The 25,605-nt window shown below is 52.5% G+C and overlaps 1 protein-coding gene across 4 annotated transcripts in view; it reads left to right on the top strand.

Moving 5' to 3' along the window:
• The window catches only part of Abcc8 (ATP binding cassette subfamily C member 8), a 73,391-nt gene that overhangs the window by 29,952 nt on the left and 17,834 nt on the right, over positions 1-25,605 (top strand). For 3 of the 4 annotated variants that reach the window (XM_076542775.1, XM_076542785.1, XM_076542783.1), the window contains exons 11-19: positions 8,993-9,033; positions 10,443-10,588; positions 11,610-11,715; positions 11,851-11,967; positions 12,319-12,394; positions 13,078-13,183; positions 22,352-22,384; positions 24,021-24,059; positions 24,967-25,065. In XM_076542775.1, the coding sequence (XP_076398890.1) occupies positions 8,993-9,033; positions 10,443-10,588; positions 11,610-11,715; positions 11,851-11,967; positions 12,319-12,394; positions 13,078-13,183; positions 22,352-22,384; positions 24,021-24,059; positions 24,967-25,065 (763 nt within the window). The remainder of the gene's footprint in view (positions 1-8,992; positions 9,034-10,442; positions 10,589-11,609; positions 11,716-11,850; positions 11,968-12,318; positions 12,395-13,077; positions 13,184-22,351; positions 22,385-24,020; positions 24,060-24,966; positions 25,066-25,605) is intronic. The other variant, XM_076542776.1, reaches the window with a different exon arrangement.

Here is a 25,605-nt window from a genome sequence, read left to right as displayed (position 1 = left end):
TGACACTGGAGGTTGACCTGTAACCTCCACACATGTACCATGGCATGTGTACACCTGTACTCATACACAGAGCACCAACACACACACACACACACACACACACACACACACACACACACACACACAATACACAAATACAAAACAACAAAATATGTTAAGAGAGCCAGGTATGGGGGGACACAACTGTAATCTCAGAACTTGAGAGGTAGAGACAGGAAGATCATGAGTTCAAAGTCATTCTCAGCTACATAGTGAGTTTAAGGCCAGCCTGGGCTACTTGAAACCCTGTCTCAAAACAAAACTAGCAACAACAGCAGACAGACAGACAGACAGATAAAAAAAATTTTCTCTCAATACCTTGAAATAATAAATTATCCAAATGATAATGAAGTTAGCATGTTTGATATGACTAAAGAGTTTTTTTTTTTTTTAAGAATCAAAAGCAACAAAGCTACATAGGAGATTATCAGGGGAAGAAAACAAAGAACATTCTAGAAGTTAAAATTTTAGTTATTGAAGTTGACTCAGTGTACATTCTCCTGGCCAGAAGGAGGGCTCATTGAGGTCAGGTGATCATGGGGCACTGGTCCAAGTTTGATTCAGAGCTGATGCTAATCCATTCTTCCATGGACTTACCCCATGGTGGTTGCTTTCACAACTCATTATTGGGATGTAGACATGTAGCCATTGGCAGACTCACTCTGCTTCCCTGATCTGTCCAAGTTAACACCCATTTTGGTAAGAAAGGCTCAGCCCCAGAGAGAAAAAGGAAGCAAGCAAGCAAAGCAATTCAGTGTCCAGGTTGATCAGATTAATACGGCTGAAGAGAGAATTAGTGATTTAGAAGCCCTGTGGGGTGGTGAGTTGGGAGCAGTAATGGAGGACATGATGGGATGTCTCCTAGACAGACTCTTAGAGTAGTCCATGTTCCTGGCATTTGTGCTGCCTAGGGGGAGGGATTGATGGGGCCAGGTAGCCACCATCCATCACAAGGAATGCTTAGCCCGGAGCAGCTCAGATAGAACCTATTCCCTACCGTGTACCAGGTCTAGCTATACCTCAGACAGAGCCTGGTCCAGTCAGCAGTGGCTAGGTCATCTACCATAAATGATGCATATGTCTACATAGGAAGGCTTAAGACCCAGTTGTCTCAGAATAGAGCCATGGGCATGGCCAAGTTCCGGGTCTTTCCTTCGTCTTCCCTTCGTCTTCACCCCCGACGCTCTGGGTTCTCCGAGCAGGTACTAGGTACTCCAAGAGATGGAGACATTAGATCAGACTGTCTAGAGAAGCCAGTGTCTCAGACCCAGGCCCACTTCTGCCTTGGTTCTGTTGGCTCTGCCTGCCTGCCCAGCCTGGAGCTAGTGTATTTCCATAGCTCTGCCCCGCGTACAGCCTGGTGAGTGATAAGGAAACAGGTACCGAGGAACAAGATGGGTGGGGAGGCTTTCCCCCCTAGGAGGCACCCTCTCCCAGGAATAATGTGGCTCACCATGGCTGCCATGGAGAGAAAGCAAGGAACTTGGAGTCACTGGGTCCCCAAAATTCCAGGCACATTGGGCTTCAAAGTAAAGGCAGCCTCAGTAAGTGCAGTTGAGGGCAGGTGGCAAGTGTGTATTTACTTGCTGGGTTCCCAACTGCAACATCTTAGGATGTCTGGCCCCGAGGCTAGTTCCTGGCCGGCTGAAGCCCATCTTAGGATGTCTGGCCCCGAGGCTAGGTCCTGGCCGGCTGAAGCCCATCTTAGAATGTCTGGCCCCGAGGCTAGGTCCTGGCCGGCTGAAGCCCATCCAACAGGTGCTGTTGGTTGCATCAGGCTCTTGGAAGATAAGCCATGGCTTTGGGACCCAGGGTCAGCAGGATTGGGGGAAAGAACTAGAAGGAGCAAGGGCCTTTGGAGCCAAGAAGTCTTCCCAGAGCCCTGTACCTATCCACGAGGCCTGAAGGGACAGGCAGAGCAACACAGGCTGGTCCCTGAAGGGCAGTGAGGAGGCAGCATTGTTATTATTTTCATTATACATATGTATGAGCTACTACATGATAGTTCATGCATGCACACCCTGTGTGATGATTAAATCAGAGCTGCTAGCATTCCATCTCTTTAAGCATTTTATCTGTAAATTTTGATTAACATAAAGTAATTGTACATATTTATGAGAGACAGTTGAGGTTTCAGTGTGTGTTCAGAATGTGCATACATCAAACCAGGTCATTAATGTACTCACTTCCTTATCACTGCTCATGTTAAGCTCTTTGGAGACACTCTCTAGGCATTCAGAAATATATAAGAAGTTATTGCGAGCTATAGCCCCTGACCTGTGCACCCAAAAAGGCAGCGAGGGCAAGTTCTTTCTCATGTGGAAGCTTTAAAAAGTCCGCCTGGAGGCTGGGGTGTAGAGCATTAGTGAAGCATTTAGTTTGCCACACGAGCTTGAGGACCCGAGTTTGATCCCCAGCACTCATAAAAAACAGCAAGTGGGGGCCTGTGCTTGTAAGCCCAGTGCTGTGGAGGCTGGAACAGGAGGTCCCCTAGGACAGCTGGCCAGCCAGCCCGGCCTAATCCGCAAGCCCAGGTCCCGTGTAAGGACCCTATCTCAAACAAACAAACAGAAACTAAACGACACCTGAGGTTGACCTCTGGCCTTTGCGCACAGGCGCACGCCCTGTCCTCAGCAGATGCCGAGAGCCCAGCGCTGTTTGCTTGGCATATTTGTCCTTGCTGGGGTGTCTCTTCTGAGAGGGTTTGTAAGGTGGGGGCCCCTGACAAACCCTAGCTGCAAGCACATGCTTCCTGCTTCTGAGGTCTCTCCATTGTCTTCCTGGACTCCCTGCTTCTCTTTCCAGGGATCAAGGCACAGGTCATTAGGCTGAGCTAATGGGAATCTCATGTTCTCGTCCCTGGCGCCAGCCATGGGGTCCCGGCAACTTGAAAGAGTCCTGGCGTTGTGTTTCCAGATGGGGCCCAGCCTGGGCGTGCTGGATGGATTTTCAGTCTGGTCATATACACTCCCTGCGGGCAGGCTGTGGGGCAGACATGATTCCTCCTGACACTTTGTGATGGTTTCACGGACGAGGTCACCAAGAGTTCTGGTATCTTGGGCAGTAAGTGAGACGGGGGCTAAAAGAGGCATGGGAACATCCACATCCCCAGCTTTGCAGAGGAATGACAGAGGAGTCCTGCCGTCAACCAGCCAAAATGCCACCACCTCTCTATGCTGAGCTTTGCTGAAGCCCTGAGCAGGAGGAAGGTGTGGGCAGGGTCTACACAGTCTTCGGGGACATTGGCTGTAACTATCAGCTGTGCATGTGTTGGGGCCACAGGGTTAGTTCCAGATGCCCGTCTTTTGTGTTACTCACCTGACCTTGCGCCTTGGTTTCTTTCAAGCGCTTATTGACTGGCACTGGGTGAGAAGGCACACGAGTCCCAGCCAGATGTTATTTATAGAGGAAGCCCACCATGCAACAGTGCAGTGATTGATAAGACAGGAGGGGACATTCTGGATGCCCACAAGAGTTATGAGTTGTGCCCAACCTAGTCTTAAAGATGGTGAGTGTCAGAGACTGCCTGTTGGAAGTGAAGCCCGGAGTGGTTCCCCGGGGTAAGCATGAGTTGCCCGGGCGAGGAAGGAACAGCCAGGCATAAAGGCTTCGAGGTGGGGAAAATGCTGGTGGAGTCTGTCTCAAACTTCCTTTACTAGGATGAGACCACCTCACAGAACATGTGTCGTGTGTCAGAGCGCTGGGCTTGCCCCTGGGGCAGGGAGCTGTGGAGGGAGCTTAGGTAGACTGCAGATATGATTGCAGTCTGTCAGTGCTCTGCTCAGGAGTCTGGACCCCAGACAGGCAATGTGACAGTCGCAGGCTGTGTCTTGAAAATTAAAAGGCCAGAAAATCAACTCAGCCACATGTGAGAGCTGGGACAAGCGTGCGTCCACGGGGCATGGCATGGCCGTTCTCCACACTCCACACACTGCCTGTCTGACTATCTTTTCTCTCTCTGGACTCCTCTATGGAAGCCCTGAGTCTTTTGTTTTATTTTGTTTATATCTTTGTCTTTTTGAGACCTTCTTACAACTGGCCTGGAACTTGCAGTGTAGCTGAGGATGGTCTTGAATCCTGGCCCTCTCGCTCCCACCTTCTGGGTTCTGGGGTTCCAGGTGTGCACCTCCACACCCAGCTAGCTCCTGGTCCCCTTCTTTCTCCAGCTCCTCTCCTTCGTTACCTGTCCTTTCTTCTGCCAATCAGTGCGGCCACTGAGGGTCACTTGTGTGTGTCCTGACCGGGTTTGGCAGCAGGGTTGGCTGAGCAGGAGCAGAGTCCTCAGTTAGAGAGCTGAAGTCAGCCATGCTGGGGCCTCCTGGTGCGCTGCTCCTGATGCCTCCAGCAGCGGGGTACCGTGCCCCTGCCTTCCTCCACACTCCGCTGCCTTTGCTGGCATCAGACTAAATGGAAAATAGCTCCCAGGCACATTGCCCTTGCTCCCGGCACACAGCTTGCAGCCAGGACAAGCTAAGTGCTCGCCCTCTGCCTTCCCGCCACAGGAGGCAAAGCTGGAGTTAACCAGGGAGCAGTGGCCGCCGCGCCTCCCTAGCACTTCACTCCTAAAATATTTATGGCAACGTAGGAAATGAAAAGCTTCTGGCATTACAGTGCCAGGCTGGTGCCCACAAGGTCAAGCAGCGTTCCTTGGACAAAGCCCCGGAGCCAAGGGCTGGGTCTGCTCTGGTTTGGGTGGGTCTGCCATCTTCTTTGCAGTGGGCGTGGGAAAGCCAACACAAAGTTTGGCTCAGGACAAAGTAACGTTATTGAATTGAGTGAATAGCTCCTAAAGGATCTTCGTAAAACCCCCACATCTGTACCACCACAGACGGGCTTCACCTTTACAGTGGCCTTTAAGGACTGGGCACATGAAATGAGTTTTACCCTAACACGCTGGGTGTGGTGACACACACCTGCAGTCCTAGTGCTTGGGAGGTAGAGATGGGAAGTCCAGGAAAAGCCAGAAATCTCACACACACACACACACACACACACACACACACACACACACACACACACACACACACACACCACAGTTCTAGTTTGCTCTTAGCTACTTTAATAGACACAATGACCAAAAGCAAGCTAGGGAAAGAAAGGATATGTTTTGCTTACACTTCCAGGTCACAGTTCATCATAGCAAGGGCAGGGCAGGAACTCCAGCCAGAGCTTGAAGCATTAACCATGGGGCAATACTCTTTCCTAGCCTGCTCTCTACTCATGCTCAGCTAGCCTTTTTACACAGCATAGGCCCGTCAGCCTGCGGATGGTGCTGCCCACAGTGGGCTGGGCCCTCTCATAGAAAACCTCAGCCGAGACAGCCTTTCACGGAGAAGGCCACAGGACAGTTCTTCAGTGGAGGCTCCCTCTTCCTGGGTAACTGAAGATTGTGTCAGGCTGATAACTAAACAAACCAGGACACACACCATTCTGTAATCTCCGACTTCATGTGACATCATTCAGCCTATAGTTCAACACTCAAAATTGGGTGATGTTATGTTCTTCAGTCTTTATCTTTTGATTTTTTTGTTTGTTTGTTTTTTGGGTTTTTTGTTTGTTTGATTTGGTTTTTCAAGACAGGGTTTCTCTATGTAACAGCTCTGGCTGTCCTGGAACTCACTTTATAGACCAGGCTGGCCTTGAACACAGAGATCCACCTGGCTCTGCCTCCCGAGGGCTGGGATTAAAAGCGTGCACCACGACAGACCAGCTGTGTTTTATTTATTTATTTATTTATTTTTCTAAAACAGATCAAAAGGAATCACCCACTCTGTATCAGAGTTAGAGAAAAATCTATTCTCCATGGTATTTCCCACCTCTTCTACCACTGTGGAATCCTGTAGAGCTGTGTGTGGCCCAGGAAAATAGGACCTCAGGTCTTCACCCCACCACAGCTGCCTGTCCTGCTGTCCTGTCCCCCCCCCCCCGCCCCGTTGTCTGCCATACTCAGAGAGGGGCAGGGCCACAGTCCTGGGCCCCCGGTCTGCAGCAGTGACATCCCCAAGGGATCCACGTCCCTCCCACGGTGACGGGGTGATCTTCCTAGAGACATTTGAAATACAGCAACCGATGATCCCGCTCCCCCAGCTCCCACACCAAAGGGGACCTAGGGCCTCTTGCCGCAGACATCCTTCCCGGGGAGGGTGAGGAGGGAACTGGAGAATCACATTCTCATCCTTCTGTCTCTCCTGCAACAGTCAGCACGGCGCAGAAATTAATTCTGTCACAAGCAGGCTCCACATTGCTGCATCAGCTCTGAAATGTTCGTTTTTAATTTATTTATAGCTTGTCTCATTCCTCAAAGGAGTCCAGGCGTCTCTAAAAATAAAGACAATAAAACAGAAAAATATACATATTTTAAAAATCATGACCATGGGAAACATGCATTAGAATAAAATACCAATTATCACACACTTTCTGCCTGCCAAGTGTCCCCCAGAGGTGTACGGCATCACTTACCAAAGTGGCCCCTCCCGCGGGGAGGTCTCCAGCCCGCCTCATTCTAGTGGCTTGTTGCTCCAGCTGGAACTGTGTTTTGCCGTAATGGTGCAGGGGCTGGCACCATCTTGCTGATACCCTCTTGATCCATGCCCAGGAGATGGAGCACAGGGTCAGAAGGTAGGGACCTCTCTGTTGCTCCAGCTACATGGAGCTAGATGGCTTGCTTTGCAAGCTGTATCAACCCCCAATCCAAATCCCAGCCTACCTTGGTGCTGTGAGGAGAGCCCAGCATGACAGGGAAGGCTCTTGGATTACGGCAGGGGCTGGAAGGCGCTTCTGCCACTGAGGCCTCCCCGTCAGTCTTCTGTTTTGATGGACTGGAGGGTTTAGAGCTCTGTGACTGGTGACGGGCAAGGGTGCAGGACCAGCAGGTGTGTGTTTTTCCCCCTTTGCCCATTTCTCCCCAGCCAGTGATGGCTATGCCGTATCCCATCCCAGACCCTCATACTGTGGAGGTAACCAGCAATGTTTCTACCACCAGAAAAGAAAAACCATAAAGCAGGGTGGCAGTGTTGTGTGGGAGCATCTGGAGAGCAGCCCTGCCGTTGTTGGGAAGGGCGGTTGAAACACGGCCATAGTTAGTGCTGGTATCGTTAAACGCCCTTGAGTCTCACAGAAAGGTTAGCGCTGCCCAGGGGCTTCAGCTGTAATAGGGCACGGCCTTCTCTCCTTTCAGATTAGAAACTCCCTGGAAAGATGGAGATGTCTTTCCTACCTGCTCGATAGCTCCCAGGAACTCATCTTCCTTCTCATCACACCAGGGGCTTCCTGGGAGAACCAGGAAGGGATTCTCTGCAGCAGTGGCCACACTTTCAGTACATCTCTGTGGGAACTAGCTGCTACAGGGTTCTTGCTGTAAGGGGACGGCCAGGCAGCTTCTGGACATCAGAGTTTTGAAGACTTTGCTATTTAGCAGACAGGACCATATATAATGGCTAAGCCTTTGGCTACAGCCCTGCCTCCTGGTCTTTGGGCTTTAGTCTGGGTGATTGCAGAACCAGCCTTTTCCCTACTGAGCCTGCCTGAGAGAATGGGAGGAGAGTGGATGAGGGCGCACTTTAAATTTAGTTTGTGTGTGTGTGTGTGTGTGTGTGTGTGTGTGCGTGCGTGCGCGCGTGCGTGCATGCACACGTACACACACATGCCATGGCATACATGTGGAAGCAAGCAGACAAACTGTGGGAATCTGTTTTCTCTTTTTATGCCGTGGGCTTCAGGGTTGGAACTCGGGCTCTCAGGGATAGAACTCAGGCTCTCAGGGATGGAACTCAGGCTCTCAGGGATGGAACTCAGGCTCTCAGGGTTGGAACTTGGGCTCTCAGGGTTGGAACTCAGGCTCTCTGGGATAGAACTCAGGCTCTCAAGGTTGGAACTCAGGCTCTCAGGGTTGGAACTCGGGCTCTCAGGGATGGAACTCAGGCTCTCAGGGATGGAACTCAGGCTCTCAGGGATGGAACTCAGGCTCTCAGGGATGGAACTCAGGCTCTCAGGGTTGGAACTCAGGCTCTCAGGGATGGAACTCAGGCTCTCAGGGTTGGAACTCAGGCTCTCAGGAATGGAACTGAGGCTCTCGGGGTTGGAACTCAGGCTCTCAGGGATGGAACTCAGGCTCTCAGGGATGGAACTCAGGCTCTCAGGGATGGAACTCAGGCTCTCAGGGTTGGAACTCAGGCTCTCAGGGTTGGAACTCAGGCTCTCAGGGTTGGAACTTGGGCTCTCAGGGATGGAACTGAGGCTCTCGGGGTTGGAACTCAGGCTCTCCAGGATGGAACTCAGGCTCTCAGGGATGGAACTCAGGTTCTCAGGGATGGAACTCAGGTTCTCAGGGATGGAACTCAGGTTCTCAGGGATGGAACTCAGGTTCTCAGGGATGGAACTCAGGCTCTCAGGGATGGAACTCAGGCTCTCAGGGTCGGTGGTAAGTGCCATCACCCACTAAACTATCTCACCAGCCCCCGAGGCTGTACTTCTAACAAATGAGGAAGGCGCCACTACTCCAGATATCAGCTACCTAACCTGAGCATGGAATCCAAGCCTTAAGTCTAAGGAGGACCCGGATTTAGGCTCTCCGTCTCCAGCGCTTAGTCTGAAGGAGTTTGAAATCCCTCCCAAGAGCCTTAGCAGACTATGAAGCTTCTGCACTACACAGGGACGTGCAGGGGCTCGAGGCAGAGGAAGAAGCAGCCTTTGGGGCCGCCTAAGACACAAGCTGCTTGCCGCTCAGCCCTGCAGCCATGGACCAATCTTACCATGGAACTTCCTTCCCTGCTTCTTCACTGGGAGAAGGGGGACAAGAAGCCCTGGGGAAGCTGGGAAGGAGCTGCCGGTGCCCTCTCTGGAGATGCACCCAGCAAGCTCGGCCTCTGCTCAAATGCGCCACCCCGGCCACCCTGGCCGCCTTCCTGTCCTCAGCTCCTTCCTCCCCTAACCTCACCCTGTGCTTCCTTCACAGTCTTCATGAACACAGCCATCCCCATTGCCGCCGTCCTCATCGTAAGTGGCCCTTCTCTTCCGCACTGGGCTGGGGAGGGACAGGTGGAGAGCCATCCAGGTCCCATCCTTTAGCACAAGGATCTCCAAAGTTGTGTCCAGGGGTGAGGGTGAGCGTAGATGGACCCCTCCCTACTCCACACAGACAGGGTCTGTCTCGGGTCCCGGGGATATGAGATATAACACTGAGGAATGAGACTTTCTTTCAGAAATAGCTCGTAGGGCTGGGTACGTGGCTCCGTTGGTAGAGTGCTTGTCCAGTATGCACGATGCCCTGAGCCCCAGGCCAGCCATCACATAAACCGCGCATGGTGGCATGCATATTCCGTACTCCCAGCACTTGGGAGATAGAGGCAGGAGTATCAGTTCCGAGTCACTCTTGGCTACACAGTAAGTTCAAGGCCAGCCTGGGCTACACAAGACTCTGTCCCAAAAAGAGGAAGGAGGAGGACAAGGAAGACGAGGAAGGGGGTGGTTTGGTTTATTGAACTTTAAAATGGATACTTGTCCATTGCAAACACGTAAAAATGGAACACATCTTCTGTGGAAATGGCAGCATTGGGACAAAGAGTAAAAACTGAGGTAAACCCCCACGCCCTGCTCGGCGTCTTCAGGGTGTTTCTTTCTCATCCTTTTTAAGCCGACGATATGTCACGTCTACAGAAATAGGACCGGGTTGCGTACACAGTTGTATAACCTGCTTTTTTAGATGTAGGAACATACCGTGTCAGCTCCCGTATCGTGGACTGTGCACCTTTGACCAAAGCTGTGCTAAAGCTGAGCTGTGGAGGCAGGTCACACGCCCTACAGCAAGGCCCCCCGCCCCTGGAGCCCGCACACCACTCCCACCTAGCCTCCCCTGGCATCTGACCCTGGACTGAGATCCTTTTAAAAGATACCGTTGTTTCCCCTGAGGCCAGCATCCCTGAACGGCTCAGCGCACAGGCTGTCAGGCCTGCTTGGGAATTCATTTCCAGTGTGATTTATTGAGCCCATTCCTGGCCTGTGCCCTGGGAACTGTGCTACAGAGCCTGTCAGGTAGCTGGGGGCAGACGCGGGAGGCGACGGCTTTGTAGCAACTATTTTTGTGTTTTCACTGGACTGAGGACTCGGGAAACGAGCACCCAGAATTCCAAGTGGAACAGGAGCAGATCCAACGCCAGGGCTCCTCCCTGCTTCCTCCTGACACAGAGGGGTGGGCCGGGGGGGGGGGGGGGAGCAGCCCCATGCCTAGTGTGAGTCCTGAATTTGCTGGGGACATTTCCATGAGGCGAGCGAGGAAGATGACTGTAACTGAAAGTTTCCTCACAGTCCCTGTCAGCTCTCCAGCTTCTTTCCAGGGTCTTGGGGTTTCGGGGTGGGAGGGACCCACACCCCGAGTCACCCTCTCCTCCCTGTGCCTTTATCCACAGACCTTCGTGGGCCACGTCAGCTTCTTCAAAGAGTCGGACTTCTCGCCCTCGGTGGCCTTTGCCTCCCTCTCTCTCTTCCACATCCTGGTCACGCCACTGTTTCTGCTGTCTAGCGTGGTTAGGTCCACTGTCAAAGCCCTAGTGAGGTAAGAGAAGGACCCAGGCAAGGGCGTTCCCAGGGCTGCCCGTCACAGGATCCCTGTGATCTGGGCCCCTTTTCAGCAGCTGTTATGGGAAAAGACTCTATGATGCTTATATAGCAGTTAGCATGGCATCTGGCATACAGTGCGTGCTCCCCAGACACTGGCTGTTGTGAACAACTGGTCTGAATCCCAACTAATCTTAACAGTAGCCAACCTTAACTGGAATGGTTTAACTAGTAAAACCCAACACCAACTCTCCTACAGCCTTGTCATCCAACTGACCATCTCTAACATTAAACTTACCCAAACTAAGCAAAGGCACCTCCAATCCGGACTACTACAGGTCACCTTTTTAAAAAAGTCTTAGGGACTGTGCAGTATTAGCTCGATGGTAGTGCGCTTGCCTAGTATAGGCAAGCTTGGTTTCAGTCCCCATCACGGTGTGTGTGTGTGTGTGTGTGTGTGTGTGTGTGTGTGTGTGTGTGTGTGTGTGTGTGTGTAAAAGCTTGGGTGTGGTGGTGCACACCTGTAACCCCAGAACCTGGGAAGTAGAGGCAGGAGCACCAGGAATTCAAAGCTGTCCTTAGTAATACTAGTAAGTGTGAAGGTTAACCTGGCTGTTTAAGAACCTGCTTCAAAACAAAATAATAATAATAATAATAATAATAATAATAATAATAACGGAGCAGTGGGTGGAGAGGTGTCGAGATGACTCTGGGTGAAGGTGCTGACTGTCGAACCTGGTGACCTGAGTTCAATCCCCAGGACCCACATGCTAGGAGACACCGACTCCTTAAAGTTGTCTATAGCCCGCATACTCCCCCAATCCTACCACACATCATAAATGAGTAAATGTGTTGTTTTAAACTCCTGGTAACATTTGCTTCTCAGTCCTGTGGAGTTTGCCTCTGCTCAGCCCCCCGGCAGCACAGCCTTTGTGGAGCACACTTGGGACCAGGCACCCACTAAGAGATGTTTTCTCAGATCACACTTCCTCCTCTTCCCTCCCCGGCTTCCTCTGCAGCGTGCAAAAACTGAGTGAGTTCCTGTCCAGTGCAGAGATCCGTGAGGAGCAGTGTGCCCCCCGAGAGCCTGCACCCCAGGGCCAAGCTGGCAAGTACCAGGCAGTGGTAAGTGCCCAGCCTCCCCCTGCTACTCCGGACAGCTTCATCCAAGTCCTGAAGCTTGTGCCCGACTGCACTGGGCCCTCACATGCCCCCAGAAGGGGTCCAGCCCAGGGGCCCTCAACTCCTAACCGTCCACAGCCCCTCAAGGTTGTGAACCGCAAACGCCCAGCCCGGGAAGAGGTTCGTGACCTCTTGGGCCCGCTGCAGAGGCTGACCCCCAGCATGGATGGGGATGCCGACAACTCCTGTGTCCAGGTGAGCCTCAACCCTAAATTCACCACACACCCAGCCTCGGCGCCATCTTCCAAGAGAAGCTTAACCCCTCAAGACCAAGAACCTGGGTTCTGGGTCCTCTATCCACAGCCCTCCCCCGCCCCCACCTGCTGAGAGGAATCCTGAGGCCGAGGATGTTTCCACTCCACTTAGCAGGGGAACTCCCTCCTTACTCCTATTAGGGTACCTCAGACAGAGATTAGTCCCCCACTGTCCTGCCCAGGAAACCCCCCAGGGGTTAGACCTTCCTTGGGGAGGGGAGACAAGGGTCACTCCATATTGAAAACCGCTTGCCTTTTGTCCTCTTCTGCACCGTGGGGGATGGGCATGAAGATCATCGGAGGCTTCTTCACCTGGACCCCCGATGGAATCCCCACTCTGTCCAACATCACCATCCGTATCCCCCGAGGTACGGCCCAGCTCACTCCTCCAGATGTGCCCGCCCCCATGTCCCAAACAGAGAGGAAAGGCCAAATCAGAGTTTGCTAAATACCTGCCCTCTGCTGCCTGCTGGGCATTCTGAGGTCTGAATGCTGGACAGAAGTGGCCTATGCCCTCCAGGTGTCCATGGACAGAAACCGGCTGCACCCAAGGTCGGAGTAAGACGGTGACACCTTGGTGTTAACCCATCTGTTGCCAGTGACATTTTCACAGGTGTCAGACTTGAGTAGTCTGGGAGTGTGTATGGAAATGGAGGTTCTGGACATGGGCGTGTCCCCATCAGCCTGGTGGTAGAGGGTCAGAGTGGGAGCCGGGCTGGCACTGTGGAGGACTACCAGGAGCTGGGCTAGCAGGGAGCCCTGCAGGGAAGAAATGGAGGATGTCAGGCTAGCAGGGAGCCCTGCAGGGAAGAAGTGGAGGATGTCAGGCTAGCAGGGAGCCCTGCAGGGAAGAAGTGGAGGATGTCAGGAAGTGGAGGAAAGACCCGGGAAGCCAGAGAAGGAAAAACTCAGGGGGCAGAGGGTGTCTTGGGCATTCCGGGTGGGGGGAGTCGATGAGGGCCCCAGAGCCGAGTGTCCATCGATTCTTCCGGGTGATAGTTGGCCAGCTCCACCCGGCCCTTCTCCCATCTGCTGCTCCCCATCCCCACAGGCCAGCTGACCATGATTGTGGGGCAGGTGGGCTGCGGCAAGTCCTCGCTCCTCCTCGCCACCCTGGGGGAGATGCAGAAGGTGTCGGGGGCCGTCTTCTGGAACAGGTAACATTGGCTCCTCTCCCTGCAGCATCCCGCTCCGTGGAGGGTGCTCCATTCATCTGTGGGATGCCTCTGCGTCCAGTGGGCACTCGGCAAATGCTGCTGTTTCCCTCACATGGTCGTCATTCTCGTCCATTCAGCCCTGGCTGTGTGATTGGCAGGTTCTGTGCAGAGTCGCGTGCGTGAATGATTTCCCTGAGGCCTTAGACCCATCACAGTACTATCGCCAATTACTGTTCTCATTTTATAGACAAGACCTGTATTCCCCCTAATTCACACAACTAGCATGAGGCAGAGTGGAGATTCGAACTCAGTTCTGCTCACTCTTAACTCTCATATTTCCTCTGTGCCAACTTTTGCTTCTGGTTTTCCATCAGCAAAGCCGACTAGGCCATTCTGGGTGTGTGTGGAGGGCCCAGAGTAACCCAGATAAACACTGGTTTCCAAAGATCACTATCTTAATTAAGGAGCCAGAACCTTAGGCAGAGTCCTGCATGAATCTATTATTTATACCCACCTACTTCTAAAAGGCAGTGAAATTAGCTGCTGAGAGATGAATATCAAGTGGAATCTTTAATAGGCAGGAAGGCTGAGATATGAAGAGGGTGGAGGGTACACAGAACCTGAGCAGGGGACAGCCACAGCCAGCCTGTGCCTGAGACAGCCCTGTGCCTGCCATCACCAAGGGAAAGAGGCGCCTCCAGCTGGGGTTCACAGCTCTTAATCGGGATAAGGGCTGCAGCCTATTCAACAGGAGGGCCAGCTTGCCCTACAGGTCATATTTTTTAAAGGAAATTACCCAAGATGACAGGTTTTGATAAGCCTGAGCATGGAACTGCCCAGACAGAAAGACTTTGGACATTGACTGCAGGTTTCACACTGACTGCCCTTTTTTCCAAACCGCCCCTGAATGGTGTCCCCAGCAGGAACAAGTCTCCCTGCTCGGTGTTGCCGTGGGCTGTGAGGGGAGATCTTGGGGTTCCCTGACCGTCCTGCAAGCCTTGAAGTCCCCACGGGGACGGGATCCTGTTTGGAGCACAAGTGTTCTCCATCCCACTGCGGGTCCCTGGGCGGTCCCCTGGGAAGCGTGGGGACTGATGTGAGTTCACTGTGCTGGCTTTGACAACAGCAGCTCCTCAAGGCTCGGGTGAGGAGCCCTTGCCTATTAGCTGTGTCTGTGACAAGTAGACAGGAGCCTCAGTGAACCGTGAGCTGAAGGAAGCCAGTGTTTGTTGGGTCCCTGCTGTGGACCAGACCCTTAGCAAGCGTGATCTCATCAAAGCCACTCAGTTCATATCAGCGGCATGTCATGAGGCTCGGGGAGTCTGGGTCACTTTCTCTTAGCGTGTATACCAGAGCATGACCATAGGCTTGGCCACTGCCTCAGGATAGAGTGTGCTGGGTGCTGTTCCCGGGAAATCATTCTCTAAATTCCGTGTTAGAGGCCATATGGGTCCAGTTTCTCCCCAGGGTAAAGCTTTTCTAGAAGGGACTACAGAGTTCAAACCTGGAGCTGCCTCAGGGGTTCCCTGGCCTGTGTCTGGCACAGCGCGCAAGCTGAAATGCTCTGACCCTGGTTCCGCCTCCCTTTCTTCTTCTGTCTATTCCCACCCCCCACCCCCTACCCCCCACCCCACATCATTACAGCCAGCTCCTCTGATCATCAGGAATTTCACCGGCTCCACCCCACCTCTCCTCCACCAGGCTCCAGTGCCTCTCTTCCTTCAGAAACCCTGCCCCAGCCACGGGGACCTCCACGAGGCAAGGAGCCTCTCCATGGTGGCCAGGGCTGGGTGCCTTTCACGTGCCACGCACTGACCAGGACCTTCAGTGTCTGTCGGTTCCCTCGCCCTGAGAGGTAGATACTGTTCTCCCCATTCGACAGATAAGAAACTGAAGTGAAGCAAGTTGCCCAGTTCTTGTCAAGGCAGGAGTAGAATCTGCATCCAGGTGGGCACCCGAGCTTCCACTGTGCCCTGAAAGGTGTGAGAGCTTCCGGAAGAAGTACCATCTCCTCTGATGACCCGAAAGTTAGCCGCCTCTTTACTGTCTCTCTGTCTCTCTGTCTCTCTGTTTCTCTGTCTCTCTGTTTCTCTCTGTCTCTGTCTCTCTCTGTCTCTCTCTCTCTCTCTCTCTCTCTCACACACACACACACACACACACAAAGCATGTGTGCAAGCACACGCCCTTCAGAGCCATGGCCTGAATCCTCAGTCTTTGCACTCATCAAAACACAGCTTCCTCAATGGATGTCCAGGCCCATTTGAGGCCTGGGGGAAGACTGAGGTGCCAAGAGTCTTGTTCCTCCAGAATCCACCTTGCTCTCCTCCATGGGCTAGCTCCCTCCCAGGCATAACAGGTTAACCTGTAGCCATCCCTAGGTGGTTCTGAGAACCCATTCCTGGCTCAGTTCCAGCTCTGGCTTCTCCACACCAATACATCAGTCGATTCCGCCTGTGGTGCCAGATCCTGTGCCCAGCAACAGGAATGCAGTGATAGTTCAGACTTGGCTCCTGCTTGCAAGGGAAGGCCAGAAAAATCACTGTGACACCAGAGCACCCAGACAAGGAACTCTGTGGTCCATGGGGGGAAGGCCCTTGAGGATGAGTGTGGGCTCATCTAATAGGAAAGGCAGGGGTGGAAGAGGGAGGTGTCCCGGGTGAGGTTGCTTCCCAGGCAAAGCCTTGCTGATATTGAAGAGCATGGCTCTGGGTACCTGGAGCCCTGGGCCTGTGCGATGCCGCGGTGAGAGACTGATGGAGTGAATTTGACGTAGATTAGATGTACCAGGCTCGAGAAATAACAGAGCTGAACGACTGGAGAAGTGCCTGCTGCTGATAAAGGATGATGGAGTACAGGGAGGGACCAGGGAGGAGGCCAGTTAGGAGCTCGTTAAGATGGCTGCCAAGGGGAGTCTAAACTGACTCTGTTGGCTTCTGCTGTTTGTCCTGCAAAATCCTGGGTGTCCATGTCTCCATCTGGACACCTATATCAGGGCAGTGAGCTAAGAATAGGAGCTGTGTGTCGGATGCCATTCGATCCTGGGAGGAGATCCGAACTCATGATGCTGGACCTCGGGTCTTCAGAGAGATGATGAATTGCCAAGTGAGCCAAGAGCAAAATAGCTTTTGACCTAGAGACCTCTCCTGATAGTGCGTGCCTACAGCCAGAGGCGAGGACCTTGTCAGGACACACTTCCTTACGGGGCCAAACCCTGGTGACCGGGCTGCCAGAAAGAGTTCCAGGGGGCACAAGACAGGAAGCTGGGAGATTAGGGAGGGGCAGTGTTGAGAACACTCTGGGGAGATGGTTGTTGGTACAACTGCTCATTTATTCCTGCAAGGACCAAATGAGCTAAGTATGGCTGAGCAGGCAGGAACAGATGCTCTGGGCCAAGCTGCTCGAGTTCAGATTTGATCTGTGTGTTTTGGAAAATTCCATAAGCGTTCTGTACCAGTTTCCCCTTTTAACCCATGGGGTTGATGAGCGGATTAACCTAGCATGTAGCAAGAGCCCTATAAATATTATGATAAACATTATTGGTCAGCCATGGGCCTCCTTGCCAAGAACAAAATTCCCATGCTGTACCCCAGCCTGTCTCCCAGGAGAGACTGTAGTGAGCTGCCTGGAGACAAGAACCACATTTTATTTTTCTCTCCAAATCCATAGTCACTTTAGTAAATGAATTCATTTACAAATGAATGAACCAGGGACAGCTTGGGACTGTGTTAATGTGTCTCTTTCCCACCAGCCTTTGTCCAAGTTGCTCCCTAACGGGAACTCGAAGCTTCTTCACCCACTTGGGGAAGGAACCAGCCCTGTGACCGCACCTTGCACTCTGTGCAGTGATCTGTATGTGTGGTTCTGGCCCCCTTAGGGTTCCATGCCATTCCCCCAGTGCCCAGTGCAGGGTCCGGGGTGCTTCTCCCTGTAACTATTAGGGGAGGGAAGTCTGGCCTTTGCCCTCAAGAAACTCCAGGTAGACAGAGCTATGTAGAAGGAGCCCCGGGATGGGCGCCGAGACTCCATCAGCGAAGGCACATCAAAGCTGGATAGCTGTCCTGAGCAGACCTTGGTTCCGGGTCTCGGAGCCACATGACTCCCTTTCATGATTCATCAGCCTCTCCCTGGCTTCCTGACTCAGTGAACTGTCAACCTGGGATTTGCAATCTCCCTGCGTAATCGCTAAGAAGAAAACATGTTAATAAAAAGTCAATATTAGCAGATGCACTCAGGTACAATTTGTTTCCCAGGTAGTGGAAAATAAGGCCATTAGTCCCTAGCATGACTTCTAATGTCCCCAAAAAGTCATCAGGAAGTAGGCCCTAGGAAAGCACAGGGTGAGGAGAAGGTTCCCACCCCATGAGGAAGTGCAAATCTGGTTTCCCCTGGCCACCTTCTCCCTACCACCTGCCGAGTCACCCTCATGTGACCTCTCAGTGTGTCTGGCTGTGCCCAATAAGGGTCCTCCTAACTCTGGGCCTTTCTGGGAACCTGCTGGTGGATTTGTGGTGTTTGGCTCAGTTGCCTGATTCCCATCCTTAGTTGTTCCCAAGTATGCTGAGGAGAGACTGGCGCCCCAGGCACTCCTGGGTCTCCTGGAGGCGCCAGTGGACAAGAAGCTTAGAAAGGACCAGGCCAGTTTGGGGACCAGGTGGCGTCTGTAGCTCTAACTGTGGCACTCCCTCGCTTTGTGACCTTGGGCGTGTGACATTGCCTTCCTGGAACTCAGTTTCCTCCTTTAAGGCAATGAGAAATACCCTGCCTTTTCTGTCTAAGAGCTCTGGCCTTGGCACCAACTGCACAGGGGACCATGGGTGGGGTAACGCTTCAGGACAGTCACAGGCTTGCAGGAGGGAGGAACAGTGGACTGTGGAGGCTCTGAAGTCCCAACCTCAGCCCGCCTCAGTTTCTCCTCTCCCCTTCTCATTCATTGCTGGGATCTTGAATGAATGCGGAGCTGTTAGTTACTCTGCATTGCCGTAGTCAGAATACCAGAGAAAACAATTTAAGTGTGGTCAACAAATTGTTTGTGCTCGTGGTTACAGCCCTTTGGAACTCTGTGAGCTCGAGGCCAGCCTCGTCTACACAGCAAGTTCTGGGTCAGCCAGGGCCATATAGTGAGTGAGACTCTGCCTTTAAAACAAACAGCAAAATCCATAGCCCTTGGCTCAGGTGATTCCGGTGAGCCATACATTACGGCAGCTGGAGAAGGGTGGCAGCTTCATGGCTGACACCAGGGGGTGGTGAAGAAGACAGGAATGAGGTAACCACAGGCTCCCACCCTGGTGGCCTGCTTCCCCCAGGTAGGTCCTGCTTCCAGCTAGGTTCCTCCCAGCTTCTCCAACCTCCCCAACAGTACGACCAAGCGGGGACCAGTATTCAGCACGTGAGCCTGCGGGGAACATTTTATGTCCAGAACACGATGCACATTGAGCGCTTGATTACCCCTCTGCCTGCAGTTTCCACCCCCACCCCGGCCCCACCCCGGCCCCCATGCCCCTCCCTCCACGGCTCTGTGCTGTGCTGATTAAACCTCCTCACACACTGCCGTCTGCACCTTCTCACTCGGTGGTAAAGAAATAGCAACTTCTCTCAGTAAAGGGACTTCACGTGTCACAGTCGAGGATTCAAACCCTAGGGCCGTCTTCTTCCCACCTCTTCATTCTGCCCGTCTCCTCGTGCTCCATCCCTCTCTAAGACCCGGCCATCCCATCCTTCGGTATCTGTGACTTGATCCTTCCCACCCTCGATGTTCAGCTTACCTAGCTTCTGTGAGACGTTGCTCGTTTCTTCTCTTCCAAATGACTTAAAGGTTACAGTTTCTGCACACCTGCTGCTGAGAGCCTCCGATGCCATTGTCTCTGCAGGTGAAGGGAGGAGAATGGAAAACCCACGGCCCCTGAGTTCAAGTATGGCCTGGGCATCTCAGCAAGACCTCGCCTCCCAATGAGAGTAGGGAGGGGCTTGGCTCAGGAGTAGAGCACTTACCTTCTTACTTCGTAAGGCCTGGATTCAATCCCTAGCACCACCCAAAACCTGCGTTTTGTAATTCCAAAAGGAGGCTCTTTAAGGGCTGGGCTTCATTAAGGGCTCAGCAGTTAAGAGTGTTTTCTGCTCTGGCAGAGGACCTGAATTCGGTTCCCAACACCCACATTGGGAGGCTCACAACTCTAGTTCCAGGGGACCCTACACCCTCTTTTACACTTCCTAGGTACCCACACACATGTACACAGACACACAAATACACATAATTAAAAATACAGTGCTAAATGTACCTGAATTAGGAAAGATGCACAAGTATGAAGATAAGAACATGGTACTATCTCATCTCCCCAAGTTTCCTGTCCTTTTCATTTTGTACATTTGTGTATCTGATAAGTAAAATATCCCCGGCAGTGGGTAGCTCTGCCGATGCAATAGATCAGATCAGGCTGAATTAAAGTCCAGGTTTTAATCTGAGCAAAGCGTTCTCGGGTGGTCTCAGGGGAGGAGGGGAAACCTCGAGGAGAAACCACGAGGCTGCTCCCGAGGAGGGGGCCTTAAATAACCTCAGGGGGAGGAGCCTCTGCTTGGGGGCTTCCTCAGGGGCGGGGTCTGGAGAAAGAGAGGAGGGGCTTCCACCTAAGCAGTGTCATCTTCTTCAAGATTCTCTAGTACTTTATCTGGTGTCCTGTAACTCTCTGACTTCTGTCTGTCTTGTCTGTCTGTCTGTCTGTCTGATTCTCCTCCAGACTGTGAGCTTTGTGTCTTGATGCAGCCTAGCGTTCAAAGCGCAGGCAAGGAGAAGCAGAGTGCCTCAGAGAGGACAGTAAAGAGCTTCCTGAGCAGTAGGAAGCTGGTGCTCTCCCTCCAGTGCCCGGGAGTCCGACACGTGGGCCCCAGAGTTGCTGGACAGCCAGGCTAGCTGCCTCAGTGAGCTCCAGCTCGTGGGCGTCTCTGTCTCCAAAACCAAGGTGGAGAGCGCCTGTGGAAGTCACTCTGTGTAGACCTCTGGCCTCTAACTGCATGCACCAGCTTGTGCACATGCCTGCATGAATAAATTCACACACACACACACACACACACACACACACACACACACACACACTCCAGCAGTCAGTGAGAGAACATGTTTGCCAAATGTATTATTCTTTACTTTTTAGCTTAAAATATATACACAGAGCCTTAGTAAGGTTCCTGCTAGAAGCTTAGAGCTACATTAGAAAGAGGAAGTGAACCCATATTAGCACCCAGCTTCCCCTCTTTCTGACTCTGTCATATGGAGCCTGTTCTGTAACCCTGAGCCTCAGTATGCTCATCTGTATAATGGGGGCGGGATGCAGTTGGAGGGTGAGACCAGAGTGTGAGTTCAAACTCCTTGGCACTGTGCGTGGGAATGGCCACTAGCAAGAAACCTCCTTCCTCTCTCTTCCCTAATGATCAATACGCCTGTTAACAAGCTCCATTTATTACAGATCTGTCATGGGCTAAGCACTGCGGGGGCTGGAAAAGATGCTCTTCCTGCCTTTAAATCCCACCGGGCACGCCAGGCTCGCTCAGGCGCTGATGGAGAGCAAGGCAGTCCATTAGGAGGGCTAATTGAGCAGCCGGGATCAAGATGAACCGAGTCAGGGCTGGAGAGGGTGGACTGAGTCCTCAGGGACGCCATGGAGATGCAGACCGCATCCTTTGCTACTCTGGAGGAAATCTCCCAAGAGAAGCTCCTCTGGGCTGTGGCCACAGAGCAGGGATTTGTCAGCTCCCGTTTCTCTGTCCCATGTTAGTGATCTGTCTGTGAACTGTCAATTGCAGCAATCTGGTGGTTAGAGACGTTAGGTTAGGCTGGGTTAGGAGATGGCCAGGGACCGCAAAACCCGCAGGAAAGGGCAGGGACTGGTGATGACAGATGTGTCGTGGTCTCACGTAGTCCTGCCCCAGAGCAGGACAGGTGCCTGTCAGGCTTTTGTCATTGTCTGACTGTGTGACTTTGAACAAGTTACTTAGCCTCTCAGAGCCTCGATGTATCTGCAAAATGGAGTTGAGAAATCAAAACAAACTCCATGTGGTGGAAAGACAGCTCAGAAGTTAAGAGACTTGGCTGTTCTTCCAGAGGACCTAGGTTCAGTTCCCAGCACCCACATGGAGGCTCACATCTGTCACAGTTCACATCTGTGTGTTCTGGGGGATACAACACCCTCTTCTGACCTGGATTAGTGGGGATGCCCATGGTAAACAGATTTACACACAGGCTAAATACCCATATATAAAAATAAATAATAAATAAGTAACAGAATAAATCTAAAAGAAATTAAGTGCGCATTCTATTACAGTGCTTCTCAGTACTTACAAAAGCTCAACACACGACGGCTGTCTTCAGCATTATTAAAATAAGATAACTAGGTGTGGTGGGACAGGCTACAGTACCTAGGTAGGTAGGTGGGAGCAGGGAGATCAGGAGTTCAAGGTCATCTTCAGCTACAGAGCAAATTTGAAGTCCGAGCTGCATGAGGCCCTGTCTGAAAGTACTACTAACATAGTAATTGTGATCATAAAGTCCCGCATGGATGCAGAGAAGGTGTTTTTCCCACATGTGTAGGTCACAAGTGCACATTTCATTGGTGGAAGCTGCTGCTGGAAGGTTGAGAGGTGTTGAGCTGAGACAGGAGAAAGATCACAGGAAAACTTGGCCCCAAGATTCAGATCACTGTTTTCCAAAGGCACCTCTTACTGTGAGAGGACTCACCTCCCTGCACTGACAGGTTAAAGAAAACCTCGGCTTTAAACCACCTGCCATGCACATGGACGCTTTCTCCTTTTTAAAGACAGCTGCTCCACTTATTTCTAATCTGCTCTCGGATTCTGCAGTCTGAGAAGCTCTGTATGCAGTGGTGGCAACTGAGGAAAGTCATTCCCTCCCTGAGCTCGGTTGTCTTGAGTAAAAACCACCCCGGTGCCCAGCCGGCCTCGTGGCTGCCCCAGGTCAATGGCAGGAGCACCAGCGGAGTCTGTGGTGTTGGGAGGGTCCTCAGGCGGGTGAGGAGATGGACATGAGTCAGTTCTGCATCGAGGAAGCCACCTGGGCCCCGGAAATGGCGGGAGGTGGGAGGGGTAGGGTCTGCTTCTCCCTGAAGCTCCAGTGTGATGGGAGGCGTGGGGAGTAACTGGTGTTCATCTTTCTCTTTGACCCAGCAGCCTTGCAGACAGCGAGGGAGAGGACCCCAGGTATCACCTCGGGACAGGGTTGGCGTGGGTGGGGTGGCGGGGCCTGTGGGTGAGAATGCTAAGTGTGAATCCAAGGTTGTGTGGTCACATGTTCTCAGAGGCATGAGGCTAAGCCATGCAGTCTCAATGAAGGCAAAACATGGCTTGCAGAGGGGAGAAAAAAAAACCTTAGACGTGACAACGCTTTGTACCCATGTAAAGGTCACGTACATGCGCAGGTATCTGTCATCTGTGGTGTCATAATACCGTGGTGAGAGGAGCGTGGTGGTCCACACCTTTATCCCAGCACGCAGGAGGCAGATATGGGTGGATTGCTGTGAGTTCAGGGCCAGCCTTGTCTACACAGTGAGTTCCAGGCCAACCAGGGCTACATGGTGAGAACCTGTCTCTAAAACAAACAACAACCACAACCAAAAAAAAAAAAGTCATAATGATTGTCACTGAAGTCAATAAAAACAGTTTCTTACAGAAGAAAAAAATTGCCCGGTTCGAAGATGCAGCTCAGGTGGTACTGTGTTTGCCCACCATGCACAAGGTCCTGGGTTCAACCCCCAGAACCACATCAACCAGGAATGGCTTTGCATACCTGTGGTCATATTGCTTAGGATGTAGAGGCAAGAAGGTCAGAAGTTCAAGACCACCTACATAGGGAATTGGAGGCTAGCCTGGGCTACATGAGACTCTACTGCCAAAAGCAAACAAACAGAGTCATGTTAGCAGAGTCTAAACATAGGTGAGTGTTTGCCAGGGGCCTGAGAGAGACAGAGGAAAGGGGTGTGACCACTGACCACACGAGGCTGCTTGGGGGATGACCATGTTCTGGAACTAGGTGGCCATGCTGACTGTAACCTTGAGGATAAACCAGAACCACCAAACAGTGTGTCGGGAGCCAGGGCTGGTGGTGCACTTGTATTCCCAGCACCTGGGAGATGAAGGCAGGGGGATCAGGAGTTCAAGGCCAGCCTAGAACACAACCTTTGCCTTTAAATTAAAAAAAAAATGTAGTAGGAAATAAATAATTGGAAAAATATTTCTTGAAAGGCTGCAGGGATATAAGAAAAAAAAAAACAACCTTGTCTATAAGGAGTAGAGGTGGGCATCCCTGACGCTACACAGAAAATTGAGTCGTGTTAAATACGCTCAATGAAGGTCTAGACATTCCAGAAGAAATGGGTGGGTAGAATGAGACAGCACAGCCTTCTCTCCTTCCCACGTGGTGCAGATTCTGTCAACTGCCTGGCCCAAGCTGGCTGTGGTCAGAGCACTCTGCCCAGCTCCGTGCAGCTCTGTAGGCTGAGGCCTTGGCTTGCTCATTAGAACCTAGATTCAAGGCTGAGGCTAAAAAGTTCACCAGGGTACTCCTCTGATCCAGGGAGTCCCCCCCACACACACATACATGGGTCCTCTTCCCCCTAGTCTCCCCTTTAAATGGACCAAGTACTGGGTCTCTTCACACACTGACATGGTCAGGTAGTGCGGCTTGCCAGGCTCACCATATCTAGAGCCTCGTATGTGGCTGCCGACTGGGTGCCAGGGCTTGCAGAAGCATGAGGTGGGGTTTGAAGGAGCTGGAAATCTCCCATGGGGGGCCCAGCCCATGGTAGGGGTGCTGACCAGTGTCTTTCCCTCTCTGCAGCAGCCCAGAGCGGGAGACAGCGGCTGACTCGGACGTCAGGTACCTGTGCCTGACTGGCAGGCTTCCTCAAAGGGTCCCGGAGCTGTGGAGCCGCCGAGCCCTGGGAGCGGCTGCAGGTCTCAGGAAGAGCTCTGTGCTCCGCTGTGGCCCAGAGTCGCCATACCTCTGTATCTCACACTTGTTCATTCTCAGCAGCTTCTGGGGTGAAGGGGTGGGAAGGAGGGGCTTTGGAACTACACCACACTGAGTGTGATTGCCTCAGCTCTGGTTCTGTAAAAATGCCCTCCCTGTGGGGTCCCGCAGCTGCTGAGGGAGTAAGGGAGCTGGGCTAAGGAACTGCTCGGTTTGGTGGCACTTGGGGATCCTCCCGGCCTCAGGGCTGAGGTGGGGCTGGTGAAGGCTGGGGTGGGGGGATGAGAGCCCTGTGCACATAGCCACCTGAGGCTTGGACTCTAGGGCTTCTGCTAGGCCTCAGAACACTGCTTGGTGTCCAGATGTAACCATGCCTGCAGGGGTTTTATCGGGTCTCTTCCGACCTGGGAGATTTTCCTCTGGAAGCCTGTGTCCTGGGGGCCCTCCCCCATTCTCCTTTCTAAATGAGCCAAGTCCTGGGTCTCCTCATACACCCATGTGGTCACACAGTAAAATTCCCAAGTCTGGCTGTACCCAGACCCTCGTGTGTGGCTTCAGACTGGGTCCCTGAGATTAGAGGCACAGAGTGGGGTTGGAGGGAACTAGAAATCTTTTTTTTTGGGGGGGGGGGCTTGAGACCATCATAAAGAACATGACTTATGTTACACAATACCCATCACAGCTTTCTGTCATGTGGCCTGGCTATCTCGGTACATCCATCCCCTGGTCCCAGCTAACCCATTGGTTGGCCTGAGAGTTGCTCTGAGAATGAGCCCCGGGGAGGAGCCTCACCCTCACCACCAGTCTGTTCTAGGAGCAGAGGCCCCGTGGCCTACGCATCTCAGAAACCATGGCTGCTAAATGCCACTGTGGAGGAGAACATCACCTTTGAGAGTCCCTTCAATAAGCAGCGGTAATCGCCTCTGGGAGAGAGACTGGGGAGGGGTAGGTGTGGTCCTGGCCCTTGTGGACATCCTGGAGTCCAGCCAGTACCATCTAGTCCATCTGGAAAGGATCCAGATGTGCCTGGGTTCCAGCAGTCTCTTCCTGTGTGAGAGAGGAGGGCGAGGGGAGGGGGTGATCTAACCATGGTTAACCTTCTTGCAGTTCCCCACTACCAGGTCCAGCCCCCCCACACACACACACACACATACCACAACGCTCCTTGATGACAGTCATCACCAGCATCCACTGAGCACTTGGCAGTCCCTCGGAACGGTGCCAGGCTCTTCATGCCTGTGCTTGTCACTGTCACAGCAAGACTCTTATGCCCATTTTATGGATGAGAGAAGAGGCAAAGTTCTGAAGCGTAAATAACTTACCCGAGGCCAGCCAGTAAATTACTGAAATGGGTGTCAGATCCAAAGCTGTCACCAAGAAACTCTAAAGTCTCCATGGATGCTGGCTGGCACCTGGTCAGGCTAAGAGCTGGCCAGAAAAGAGAAGAGCGGGC

This window comes from Peromyscus maniculatus, chromosome 1 (assembly GCF_049852395.1).
Source record: "Peromyscus maniculatus bairdii isolate BWxNUB_F1_BW_parent chromosome 1, HU_Pman_BW_mat_3.1, whole genome shotgun sequence".
Taxonomy (NCBI): domain Eukaryota; kingdom Metazoa; phylum Chordata; class Mammalia; order Rodentia; family Cricetidae; genus Peromyscus; species Peromyscus maniculatus.
The sequence above is the reverse complement of the archived record's forward strand: the minus strand, read 5'-3'. Positions and strand labels throughout refer to the sequence as shown.